General features: G+C 44.9%; 1 protein-coding gene across 1 annotated transcript; it reads right to left on the bottom strand.

The window, feature by feature from the left end:
• Window positions 1-10,786: 10,786 nt before the first annotated feature.
• Window positions 10,787-11,098, bottom strand: LELP1 (late cornified envelope like proline rich 1). Its single transcript, XM_054563129.1, has one exon. The coding sequence runs from the start codon at window positions 11,096-11,098 to the stop codon at window positions 10,787-10,789; it is 312 nt and encodes a 103-aa protein (XP_054419104.1).
• Window positions 11,099-12,660: the final 1,562 nt, after the last annotated feature.

The raw sequence follows: 12,660 nt of genomic DNA, 5'->3' as shown, positions 1-12,660 counted from the left end.
TTGCACTAACAGTGCCAGGCTGGGGACTGGTAGATGAAGGATTAATAGAAGGGAATGGAGAATGAGTTACTGTTAACCCTAAGAACCCATTTTCCTGCTGTTTATTATCCCTTTCTCTTTTCTATCTCTATTCCAGCTCCCTTTGATGCCCATCTTCTAGGAGGAATATTCCAGTTTCTCTTGTCTGAATATCCATAGCCCAGTCCTACCCCAAATCCCAGTCTTACTGCAAGTCTTTTTCCCCTCTTCTATTTGACTAATCTTTTTTTGCAAATGAGGTGCAAGAGGCTAGAGAGAATACACAGGATGGTTTGAGAGGCCCAAGAAATGACAAACCACTACAAAAATCCATGGAAAGCACTGACCAGTAGAGGAAGAGAATAGTAGCCTCCCAGAGAGAGAGCAGCTGGGGACAGAGGGCCCCACTTACCTGATCTTCAGCAAGGCTCAAAGAATGTGGATTGCAGTGTCTAGAGAGGTAGGGACTTTTATACAGTGCTTGGTCCAGCCTTCCACAGGAATGACTGGCCACGTGAGCTGAGGTCCTAATTATGGAGCTACCATAATGAGCTTCTTCTGAAACTGCCCATAGTTTGAGTCACTGCTTGGGATGCCTGTTAATCAGCCTCCATTTTGGCCTCTGGGTCCTCAGCAGACCTCAGCAGGGAGGGGCTCCTCTCAGATCTCTCATTAGAAGCAGCAGCAAAAGAATGTTCATAAAACGTTATCTCAGTCTGTTAAACTAGGATTGGGTTCATTGTCTGCCCAAACTGGTTCAGGATGTGGTGAGAGATAAGATCCAGCTTGCTCATCTCGTCTTCACTAATGGGAAGACTCTATGCCTAAGGCCTGGGGTCTGTCTGGGTCAAGGGAATTTACGGCCTCTTTCAGAATGAATGTGTCTTCAATGAACCTGGAAAGTCACACTTCTAAACCCAGGGAGGACACATTACCTCGTGGTTCCAGGCTAACAAAAGACCCACAGCCTCCTGGAGAGAGTGATTTTCTTGCACAGAGATCTTGAGGGAAATTGTAGTCTTTTGCTACTCTCTTGGGTTGTGAAGTAAGGTGGAGGAGAAGAGACAGGAAGGAGAAGGCAGGTAATCTTCATTTTTCTCAACCTTGGTTTATGACAGTTCTAAAAGTGGAGTTATAGAGTTTTTATAGTGACCAAGAAAACAGGATTGAACAAGGCTAGGCTGTCTCCTTGCCTTCTGGAAAAACTTTTCATAGAACTTGGGTCAATAAAAGCCAAGAGATGAAAGGAAAAGTTTCAAAGCAAACACACCCAGTTTTCTCTACTGCTATGTCTCTGTCTGGACTGTCAGTTCTATCTTGTTTGCCCTCCCTCCCTGTGCCTGTTGAAATCCTAAGCATTCATCAAGGTTCCACTCAAGTCTACAACCTTCCAAGAGCCTTTCCCAGTTACTCTAAAGCAGGAAATGACTTCATCTCTTTCTGAACTCTCATAATATCTCTTTTCTGTGCTATTTATATGAACATTTACTATTGTTAGTAGGAATTACAGTTATTTATGTACAAGACCTTATCACTACCCTGGGTTGTAAGTTCAGAGAGGGTAGAGGCTGTGCCATAGATACAGAAATAGAAGACAAATGATTATTGATGGAGTAACTGCATTAATTAAGGAATGAAAAAGGTGAATGCAAGAGACAACTGAGAGTAGAGGAGGATCTCATGTAATAGAAAGTGGGAAATTATTCATTATGAAAGAAGTCCTTAAACCACCAAGTGGTGGCCTTGAACTTGTTTGCTACATTTGACCAAATTTCAGGGACTTTAAGGATGATGATGGCCCTCTTAACTTGAAGAGGTATGTTTAGGTCATTTCCTAAAAGAGGTGTTTGGCTGAAATCAGAAAATTCTTCAAAGGTATACAGTTTAGGAATACTTGATCCCAAAAAAGTTTTTAAAAGGTGAGTTGAAGGAGATCAGGTGATCTTTTGGCTTTTAGGATTGATGCACAGAGGGTTGACACAGCACCACCATGAGCCCTCACTGTCCTTGTAAGAAGCAGATGCCTGTGTTGGGGAGAGGTCAGGGGCTGACCCAGGGCAGTTATGCTAATGTTCCTGTGAGGGACATGATTTTCTGGATGTTGGAGTAAGAGTGGGGCTATGTGGGATGAAAGAAATTTGGAAGACCCACCCACAGGTGAATCTTTAGTGACAACATCATCTGGGGGATCTGGAAACAGGTATAGAATGGGGACTCTCCCCCTTTTCCTTCTCCTCCTTTTTTTTTTAAACCTTAACCTTCTCCTTCATGTCTTTCATCTTTTTTGTGGAATGTTGTCTATGAGACAAAGCAATCTTCCAGAGCCCTAAAAGGCAAGAAATTCTATATCACTAGGTTTATTCATTTTTTTATTTCAATCATTCATGCCCCTGCTTTCAAGGGGTTTATGGTCTCATTGAGAAGATAGGCAGAGGTAAGCCCTCACATCCTAGTTGAAAGCCCCTTCATTAGTCTTGTGTGGAAAGCCCTTCTAAGCTCCTGGGGGAGATGTCTGGACTGTGTTTTACTGGACAGTAAGAATTACCCAGGCAAAGAGGATGGTCAAGTGTATCCCACTCCCCTTTCCTGGGTTGTGAGGAGAGGAGAGGTTGAGGCTGATTCAGGAAAGTGGTGGGAAGAGATTGGAAAAGGAGACATGATTGGTTGAGATTTTTAGTTTCTTGCTCATATTACAGACATTTCAGTGTCTTTGGCTGAGCCTAAGGAGAAGGAGACAGAGACCAAATAGGGAAGTGCAGAACAGTGGAGACACCAGGTCATGTTCTCATGGAGGAAGGTGAACACAGCTAAGAAGAGCCCAGAGTGCAACTGTTCACAGAGGGCTCTGTCTGACATTGAGCTGATTACATTGAAGTGGGCCTGATGTAATCACAAAGTCCAGTGAGGAGAGGAGCACAAAAGAGTCAGTGTCAGAGTCATGTGATATGAGAAAGCCTTGACCAGCCATTGCTGGTTTTGAAGTTGGAAGGAGACCCCAAGCCAGGTATGTGAACAATCTCTAGATGCTGGAAAAGGCAAGGAAACAGATTGTTTCCTAGAACTTCCAGAAAGAAATGCAGCTCTGCTGGCATTTTGATTTTATCCCAGAGAGACCTATATCAGACTTCTGACTTCCATACTATAAGACAAAAATTTCCATTGCTTTAAGCCATTAAAGTTGTGGTAATTTGTTACAGTAGCAGTGGAAAATTAATATACCTTCCAATGTCTAAAGCTCTTGGAAACTTCAGAGGAGGAAAGTTATATAAAGTAAAAACCCAGATTAGTGCTCCTTCATGTAAGTTATATACTTTTTTTTTTTTTTTATCATATCAGCTCCTCAGTCAAAGACCAGCTTTATAAATGCATTAAAAAAGAGGTAGACTCAGGATCTCACTTACCTATTACATGTAGAGTATGTGTAATATTGGGTAAGTTTCTTAGACTTCCAGAGCCTCAATTTCCTCTTGTTGAGAGGCAATAACACTGTTTCACAGATTTCTTGTGAGAAATAAATTAGAGAACATATGTACCAACACTTAGGGCCATCAAGCTGCTTACAGAATGGAGTATAATCTGAACCTATCCAGGATTCACATCCTTCATGAATCCGTCCTGTTTTCCTCTAGTTCTTGTTCCATCTTCTTCACTCTGTTCCTCAACCCCCTCACTAACACTCAGACTCTGACTTAAGCATTTCTACTCACTGTGATTCAGTAGACAATATACTACACAGAGGATCTGGAGACCTGGCTCTGTCCCTAAAAAGATGTGTGACCTCAGGTAAGTCCCTGACCCTCTCTGGCCTTACTTTTATCATTTTTAAGATAGGAAAGTTAGACTAGGAAACAGTTGGAGCCATTCCAGCTTTGACATACTGTGATACTATATATGATCATGAATGATTAGCCAGAGTATCTTTGTAACTTTGTAAGTGTGTAGATGGCATGTGTGTGGAGCTCTTCCTCCTTTATTAGGTTATAATCCACCAGAAGATACATCTTCTGTCTTCTGTGTGTGGTGGTGGCCTAGCTGAGTGGCTGAATGACCTTAGGTGACCTAAGTTTTCCTAGGTGCAGAGTGGGAGTATTTGGGGTATGACCTCTCAAAAATCAACCATAGTGGCCCAGTATCTGGGGCTGTGGCTTGGACAGCTATGGGGAGATTTTCTCACCCCACATCTTATGATAAGGTCACTAGTTTCTCTAACCATCCCCAGCCCTCCAGCAAGATTGGAGCTAATCTGATTTAATGTCACCTGAGAGTTAAGATTTTAGATTTCTGCAGCTGTCATTATTGGGAGCCAAGGTGTAATTACACAGGGTCAGTAGAAGAGAGTCAGCTGTGTTCAGGACATTGCTCTTTTTCCTCCATTCCCATCAAATAACTATCTCCTTTGTTCAGATCATAAAAGTTCCCAGACTCCTCTGATTCACTCGGCTGGCCATGTCTGCATATTATAGGGCAAGGGCTCCGATAAAGCTAAATGGTGCAGAATGTGGTTTGTCTCGTTTCTTGGGGAGCAGGTACCTCTGGAGAGCTTCCTGAGCTTGTGGGTTCCTGGGCGAGAGTCCACCACTCCTCTCACTTTGCTTCCTCCAGTGTTACCCACAGAGGGAGTCTGAGAGGTTGTGGGAGGGGCTGTGGATCTCAGGCCACTGAACCCAGAAGGGACATGAGAGGCCACCTGGTTCTACCTTCTTGTTTTAGCCCAGCATATGCTTTAAACAAGAGGCACAAAATTATTTATTGACTGAATTTTTTTGATGAGTAAAGTGAGGTGCAAATGTATGAAGAGCCTTGTTCAAGGTTATGTGGTGAACTCATATCTAGACTCTGCAATGGTGTATGAGAAAACATTTAGGAGCTTCTTTTTTTAATTGATATTTGAGAGAGAGAGGGAGAGGGAGAGGAAGAGGGGGGAGAGAGAGAGAGAGAGAGAGAGAGAGAGAGAGAGATTTGTTCCACTTATTTATGTACTTATTGGTTGATTCTTCTATGTGCTCTGACTGGGGATCCAACGTGCAACCTTGGTGTATTGAGACAATGCTTCAACCAACCCAGCTACCCTGCCATGGCTTTGGGTACTTCTTTATAAACTTCAAGGAGGTAACAAAGATGCAGACTAGTCAGTGGTTCTTAACAGTTTTGTGGTGATGAAAGAATATACATATGTACATACCTTCACCTTCAGGTGGGGTTACGGTCCCCAGGCTAAAGACCACTGACATAGAAAATGAGGCCAAATGATGTCCCCAAATTGTTTAGGTTTTATGTTGGTGTTTAATCCTTTCCTCTTTCGAGTTAGGTGCTAGATCATCTTGGACTTAATCAGAGCTAAATCCTAGACTCATCCAATAGCCAACTGATTGTGATTTTGGTCAAGTTGTTTTCTTCCCTGGAACTTGGCTTCCCCACCTAGACACTGAGGTCTATTAAATGCCACTTCTGGCTCTCATATTCATTGATGAAAAGTCTCATTTCCTACTGTGGTTTGTGGTCTCCCGGAGCCCAGCCTGGGAATGAGGTGGAGGAGATGGCCCTTAAATTTACTTGCCTTCAGAGAGGTTTGCCCTCCTTCCCTGCAATTCCCTCTTTCTCCCTGAAACCCATGACCTCACACGGCAGATGGCAAGAAGCTCTAGGTACAGTAGGTGATGGGTGATCACTCCAAGTGTTGACTTGGTTCTTGAGTGCTTTTGCATCTTGGCTTTCTAAGTTCAGTTTCCCATGCCAGGAGGTTTTCATCTCACTGTCACTCCTATGCAAACCTTGGTGAGACTTTTCTTCTCATTCTTCAAGTGAAGAAACCAAGACCCCTTCTCCCACTGAGGTGAAACAGCTTGCCTGGGCTACACAGCTGGGAGTGTAGAGCTCACTTTGAATCCACCTCTGTCATGACAAGCTCTCTCCCTTTACTGTGCTGCCTTCCGAGGTGAGGCCAAGGGGAGGGCAGGGAGGATCTGAATCTTGCTGCCTAAGGGGAAAGTGACCAAGGCCAGGGATGCCTGTCTCTCAGCCCCCAGCCCCCACATTCAGCTTGTTCACCCTGTTCCCACCTCTGAATTCTGGGAATGACACCATGTAGTTAGGGTAAGGAGCACGGTGGATGGGGCTCCTGGAAAAGTGCCTCCAAAGCGGCTGAGCATTTCACTCATTTATTATTATTATTATTATTTTATTTCTATTTTTTTATTTTTTTCATTTTTTTATTATTGAATGTCTGCTATGTTAGGCAGTCTTTGCTCTCAAAGAGCTTACAGTCCAGTGTAACCAGATGACTAAGATATGGCAAGGTAAGCATTATAGGAGAGAAAGGCATGGAGGCTCTGAGACCACAGAAAATCTAACCAGCCTGTGGGTGGAAGGTGGAGGAAGCTTTCTGGAGCAGGTGACCCCTACATTGGGTTCAGAGATAAGGACTTGCCTAAGTACATCATTAAAGAATGATTCAGTGGAAAAAGGAAGAGTAATAGAGGAGAAACAAGTATAAAATCACAAAGGCCAGAAACTCTCTGTTGTGTGCCAGGAAATGCCAGCAGTTACCTGTTGTTGTGCTGCAAAGTTCTAGAAGGAGCTAGAGAAGGGGTGAGATGGAGCTAGAAGAGGAGGAAAGGTCAGATCCTGAACATTTTGTGGGACAGATTATGCCACTTGAGCAGTTCTATAGGCAACTAAGAGTCTTTTAAGGGTTTTAAGCAAGAGAGTGAGATATTTAAATTTTTTAGCAAGACTGCCTTGGCTGACTTCCATTGGAAGGAGGAACAGAGGGAGGTGAGCTTGGAGCTTCAGAAGCCAGTTCAGAGGCTCAGATTGGCATAGGTGAGAGATGATGAGGACATTTCTGGTGGAAAAAGCCATGAATCCTCAGTCTGAGCAGAATTTCCTTTGATCCCAACAGAGCACAGAGCTCTGGATGTGAGGTGTCTGAGGTCCCATGCACCTGGAAGACAGGCGGAGCTGAAAATAATGTAGTATGCATTTTATGACCAGCTTGTGCCTTAAGAATCTTGGTGATTGACTTACTGTATTATCAACCTGTTTATTTGCTTGAGCATCAATAGCTGTGACATAGAAGCAGCTATGCCTTGTCATTGTCAGTAAAGCCTCCTAGGATGGGCTCATGTCTCTAGCTGGAATGTTGGCCATGTGGATGCAGGACAGGAAAGTAAGACAGGATTGGTCACTGGTTACTTCCTGCCATCTCCTCAGTTGTCATTTGCAATGTGGAGGTGGGGAATGCATGGAAATGACCTCTACAGCTCCTAGATTCCTAACACATTCCTGTGGTTCTGGATGGCCCTTTCATAGCACTGACCCACCGTGCAGCCAGCCACCCAGCTGGCTTGGCTTGGGAGGACTTAGAAGTCCTTTTGCAAAGTGGCTGTATGCTGTCCGATTCTCAAGAAAACATGATGCAAGAAAGTTTGTGGTAAAGTCTCCTCTCATTGCAGTCCTAATGGACCCCCAGAACTGCCTTTCCTTGAAAGGAGAAGGCTGGGTCCTACCCCATCACATGACTTGTGAGCCATCAGCCCCTGGGCGCTGCACAGATTCTCAGGGTACCACCTCTTCAGGTGCTGCTTATTTATTTATACAACCCTCTTCCACTTGGGGCAGGGCCTGGTGGCGACAGCTGGGGCTGGGAGTAATGATGGCATTCTTCAGGGAGGTGGCACACTCATCACGTTCTAACCATCTTCCCCAGAACTGCCTTTGATCCCGCTTTCGGCTGGGAAAGTAGCCATTAAGAGATGTCTATCTTTGGTTTCATTTACATGGGAGAAAAGAAAATAAATTGGCAAATGGATGGTTTCATGTTCTCAGAGCTGGCTGCCACCCAGTCTAAGTCTGGAGTCCTCAGAGCCACCTGGGAGGGCACCAGCCCCTGTGAGACACTGCTGTGGAGCCACTGGGAAGCCTGGGAGAGAAGGAGATCCTGCACCTCCCAGGAGGGCACCCAAGGTGGGGGCACCTTCTACATGGTGTGTTCAGGTGTAGGAAGACATTATTCCTCTCCCCCTTTTTTTTTGTTCATTGAGCAAATGAAAGGACTTTGGAGGTCTCTGAAGTTTTCATGGTTATATTATTCTTTTTTCTATTACAAACTAACTAAAAACCTAATAATGAAAATCCAGACTAGTGACAAATAAACACATTCCACTGGTTACCCACAACTTTATTGTCTTAAAATAACTAGAATATTGACAAATTCCCTTCTATTATTATTATAATTATTATTTATAGAAGTTTTTTGGTTAAACATAGTTGCTTTATGCTATACATTGAATTGGAGCCTTACTTTCTTCCCCTTTAATACATTTTAATGATCATGGTGTGTCCCATCAAGTAACAAGGTCTGCATTTATTTAATCAAATCCATTAGATACTTAAATTGTTTCTAAGTCACACTGTGATAATGAGCGTTATATAACCCTTCTGTCCCCATTTTGGAATTATTTTTTCTTACATAGCTTTCAAGACATGGAACAATTGTTTGAATCATTTTATGCTTTCAATTATTATTTCCATATTCCTCAAATTCTTTCTGAAAGGATTTTTGTCTATTTACACTCTCACCAACACTGGCATACTCTTTAGCACTGGGACTCTGGGATTTGTTATTTAAAAATGATCATTAAATAGATGAAAGAGGATGTCACATTATTATTTTATTTCTTTCCTGTTTCCCTCCCTTTTATTTTTCAGAGATGATGAGGGTGGAAGAATTTTCAACCTGTTATCAACAGGCCCCTAATGCCCTAAACTAGGCTTCCAGAGGTTCCAGTGTCCAGGAGGCACCTCTCTGCAGGTCCTGGCATGTGGGTGCCAGGCTCCTGTTCCTGCTGGGGGACCAAGACCCCAGGCCCCCCTCATGTCAGAGAAAATAACCAGCAATTCGCACATCTGGAAAATGAGGGGATTACACACACCCTAAAGGCATTGTCAGCTCTTTTGTCCTAAAAGTCTGCTTCTGCAACGACCTTGGTCTAGTGGGGATCATAGGTGTCTTGTCTTGGGCACATTTTAGACCCTCTGCACTCACTGCACCCTTTGTTGTCCTGAACCATCCTCTAGACTCAAAAGGATGGAAAGCTGTTCATGTGCTGCGATTGCACAGGGAGCCGCCCCAGATCAGGCCTCTCATTACCTCTTACTGTGACAGCAGAGAATCCTAAACCTACTTCCACTTGCATGTTGCAGGCTACAGTGGTGTGGGAAAGCTCTTATCACTTTGGTCTCAAGGGTGGGCTCATGTCCTCCTAGCAATCAGTTTTCTTTCCTGGAAATAAGAGGAGCACCTCATGCACAAACCCATCAACAAGCTGGGTCTGCACCTGGCTAAAGACCTCACCACATGGAGGGGGCCCTTGAGGAGGAGACACACCCTGGAAAGGAGTGGAGACTGACGGAGATGAGGGAGATCGAAATGGTGGCAGTGAGTCCAAGCTCCTGAAGTCCTGGTTCCTATAGTTCTCTCTTTAGTTCTCTGCCCCTCTCTTCACCCTAATATCCTTTCCAGACACTTGAAATGATAGATTCCCTTTGGTGAATTAGGCTGCTTGGTGTCCACTCTCTTAAGCTACTTGTAAACAATCCCCACTAACGTTATCAGGGGGAATGTTTTTCTTGTTCATTCCAAATTGAGGTTCTCCCAGATTTATCCTCTTCTCTATTTTTTTATACTTAAGTTTTCCTTTTGAAATATTATAGATTCACAGAAGGTTGCAAAAATAGAGGTCCCACTTCACCGTTCACTGGAACTCTCTCAACGGTAACATGTTACATAAATGCAGCTCTTTGTCAAAGCCGGCTAACTAACATTAGTGTAGTCTATAACTCCTTTTTCATTTTTTAAAACAATGCCTGGCCATGCTTACAGGTGTAAGTTAGAACCCGACTGCTGCACTCAGAAACTTGCAGGCTGATGAGGAAGATTGGCACAGGGCAATCAAGTTCAGATGTGATGTCACACTTGGGCAGGTGCAGCGTGCCCCCCTCACCAAGAAATTGCTATGTCCCGGTAAGCCAGGCACTTGGCCTTTAACTCCTTACACCACATAAGTACTCCATGACAGCAGCACAATTAGCACCATCATTCTTTGTACAGAGAGAAGGAAACTAAGGCTCAGAGAAATTAAACAACTTGCTTCAGGTCACAAAGTAGTTAGGGAGCAGAGCTGGAGTTTAATCCCATGCAGCATGTTTTCAGGAGGAAATCAAGCTGTGCACAAGCAGTAGGCAATGGGACTAAAAGTAAAGGGTAGGATTCTTTTCCTGAGCCTTCCCGCACCTTCCCTAACATCCCACTCCTCTTTCCCCCTAACACCCTCTTGCACCCTCATGCCCACTCAGGTCCCTGGGGCTGGCCACTTTCAAAGCCATATGTCTGGCTCCCCCAGGCTGTGCTCTTACTGGCAGGTGTTTCCTGGGTGCACCCCTCAGGAGACACCACATCTCTTTATGCAACAGGTGGGGCCAGAGGAGGCACCGTCTTCAAAGGTTGTTGATTGTGGAGGGCTGGAGTCCTAGCCTCACTCTCCCGGGGATCGCTTCTTGATGGTTTAGTGCTGGAAAACAACAGATAAATCAAAAACTGCTAAAACCCCCCCCCCACAAAAAGAAAAACAAAACAAACCAGGAGAAGCAAGTCTTGCACAGCAGAGGAACACATTTACTTGTCAGTCCATGGCTTCAGTTCTCAGCCCCAAGGTGGTGAACGCGTGGAGGTGATGGAGGCGTGGGGCTGGGTGACGTCCTTGGTGCCTCACTCCGGGGGTGGGCAGGGCGGTGGGCATTTGGGAGGACAAGGCTTGGCACAGAGCTTGGGAGGGCAGGGTGTGGGGCACGGGCATGGCGGAGGGCACGGAGGGCATGGCCGGGGACACGGCGGGGGGCACGGCGGGCACTTCGGTGGTGGCGGGCACTTTTCCCGCGGGCACTTTTCAGAGCACCGTTGCAGCAGCTTCTTTAGACAGCTGGGCTGGCATTTGGTCTCACACTTTTGCTCACATCTGGGGTCACAGTTCTTGGGCTCATTCTTGGGATCACTAGGTTTATTTTTATCATCACTCGACATTCCTTCTTGCTTTTCTGGGCCCTGCAAAGAAATATGCGACAGGTTGTATGTGGGAGACCCTGTTGCAAAGTGGGAGGGGACCAGGAGAGCTTTCCCACACCTCCTGCCCATCCTTGTTCTCAAGAAAACTTTCCAGGGATGTGTGCAGGCTCTCGACCAAATTTTCACCTCAGCGCTGTCTGTGCTCTTGCTTTTTCAGTGGGCCGGTGACCACAGTTCTTGATCTCTCTGTTCTTCCTCTGCTTTTTCACTTTTGCCCCCGTTTCACACCCCCTAGCAGGACTTCTTAACCTAGCGTTCTGGGAACCACCACCACAACCATAAGAACTGTGTTTAACCATGTACTTATGAGTATACTTGGTATCTTCTGTAACCTCGTGCATTTTATTTAATTAATTTAAAAACATCCTGAAGAGTCCATAAGTTGGATCAGGCTGCTGAGGTCCTTCATGGCACAACAAAGGTTTTAAAGGACTCACCTTCCCATCCTTCTGGGTATATTGTTGGGCTTAGGGACTCAGGACATGTCTTTCAATCCTGTGTCTAGCCTAAGTCCCCAAAACCTTGAGAATTGATTTTTTCACTCAAGACCTGGGGACGGGAAGACCATTGGCTGAGCTCCCCTGGACCGGCCTAGAAACTCCTCCCCACAGTGATTAGGGTAAGAGAGGAAATCAAGAGTGGATGTGATAAACTGAAAAAAATTGAATTTCTCTGAAAATATAAGTGTTAGAGCCATAAAATATAATTGTAAGCAGGCACTCCTTTTTTCTCTATTGATTTCATCTTTAGCTGGGTCTTCTATGGGCCTTTTGACTTCTAAATATGACAGGATTTTTCAGTTTCTGATAAGACTTGCAAGTTGGATCTAATTGACACAACTTGATTTCTTTTAACAGTATAAAAATAAAATTTTTATCTAATTTAGTCTTTGAATCAGTATTGCTCTCTGAAGATAAAGGTCATTGAATTGAACTCTAAAATTGTTAAGGATTTCCCTTTGAATGACATGTATGCCTGTTCTTGCTATTGAAAGTGAGGGGAAACATGCCCCTGATTGAACATAGCTCCTATCTCAGCCTTGTTCGATGCCTGGGGTGCTTGCTGTAGGTCACACCCAGGAAAGGAGAGGCAAACGAGGGGGCATTTCCAGTTGTAAATGCAACTCACCTTTTTGTGTTGGTGCTGGACTTGACAAGTAGTCGAGTGAGGCGGATGGTACGGCCGTGCTCGGGAAGGTGGATTTTCCCTCTGGTTCCTCTGTCCAGCAATGAGAAAGCCAGTGGTGGGGGAAGGGGAGCCCCACTTGTGACCTCATCACTGCATCATCAAGTAGTGATTGTTGTGTGACTCCAGAGCCTCTAACTCGACTTAAGCCCTTAAACAGGAGAATAGACTGTGATTAATCACCCCCTTTGCTGTCCTGTCCTCTCCTTGGGCCCCTCAACATTTGTGCTGGTGAAATCAGGCCATGATGAAGACCACTGAACCTCAGGGACAGGGAGGCTCCTTGCGGCCAGCAGCAGAAAAGCTCCGTTTACAAGTGGTCTCTCTTTCTCCCC

Source organism: Pteronotus mesoamericanus, unplaced genomic scaffold (genome assembly GCF_021234165.1).
Source record: "Pteronotus mesoamericanus isolate MK-2021 breed Mesoamerican mustached bat unplaced genomic scaffold, CSHL_Meso_final scaffold_705, whole genome shotgun sequence".
Lineage (NCBI taxonomy): Eukaryota > Metazoa > Chordata > Mammalia > Chiroptera > Mormoopidae > Pteronotus > Pteronotus mesoamericanus.
This window is presented reverse-complemented; position numbering and strand designations above follow the sequence as displayed.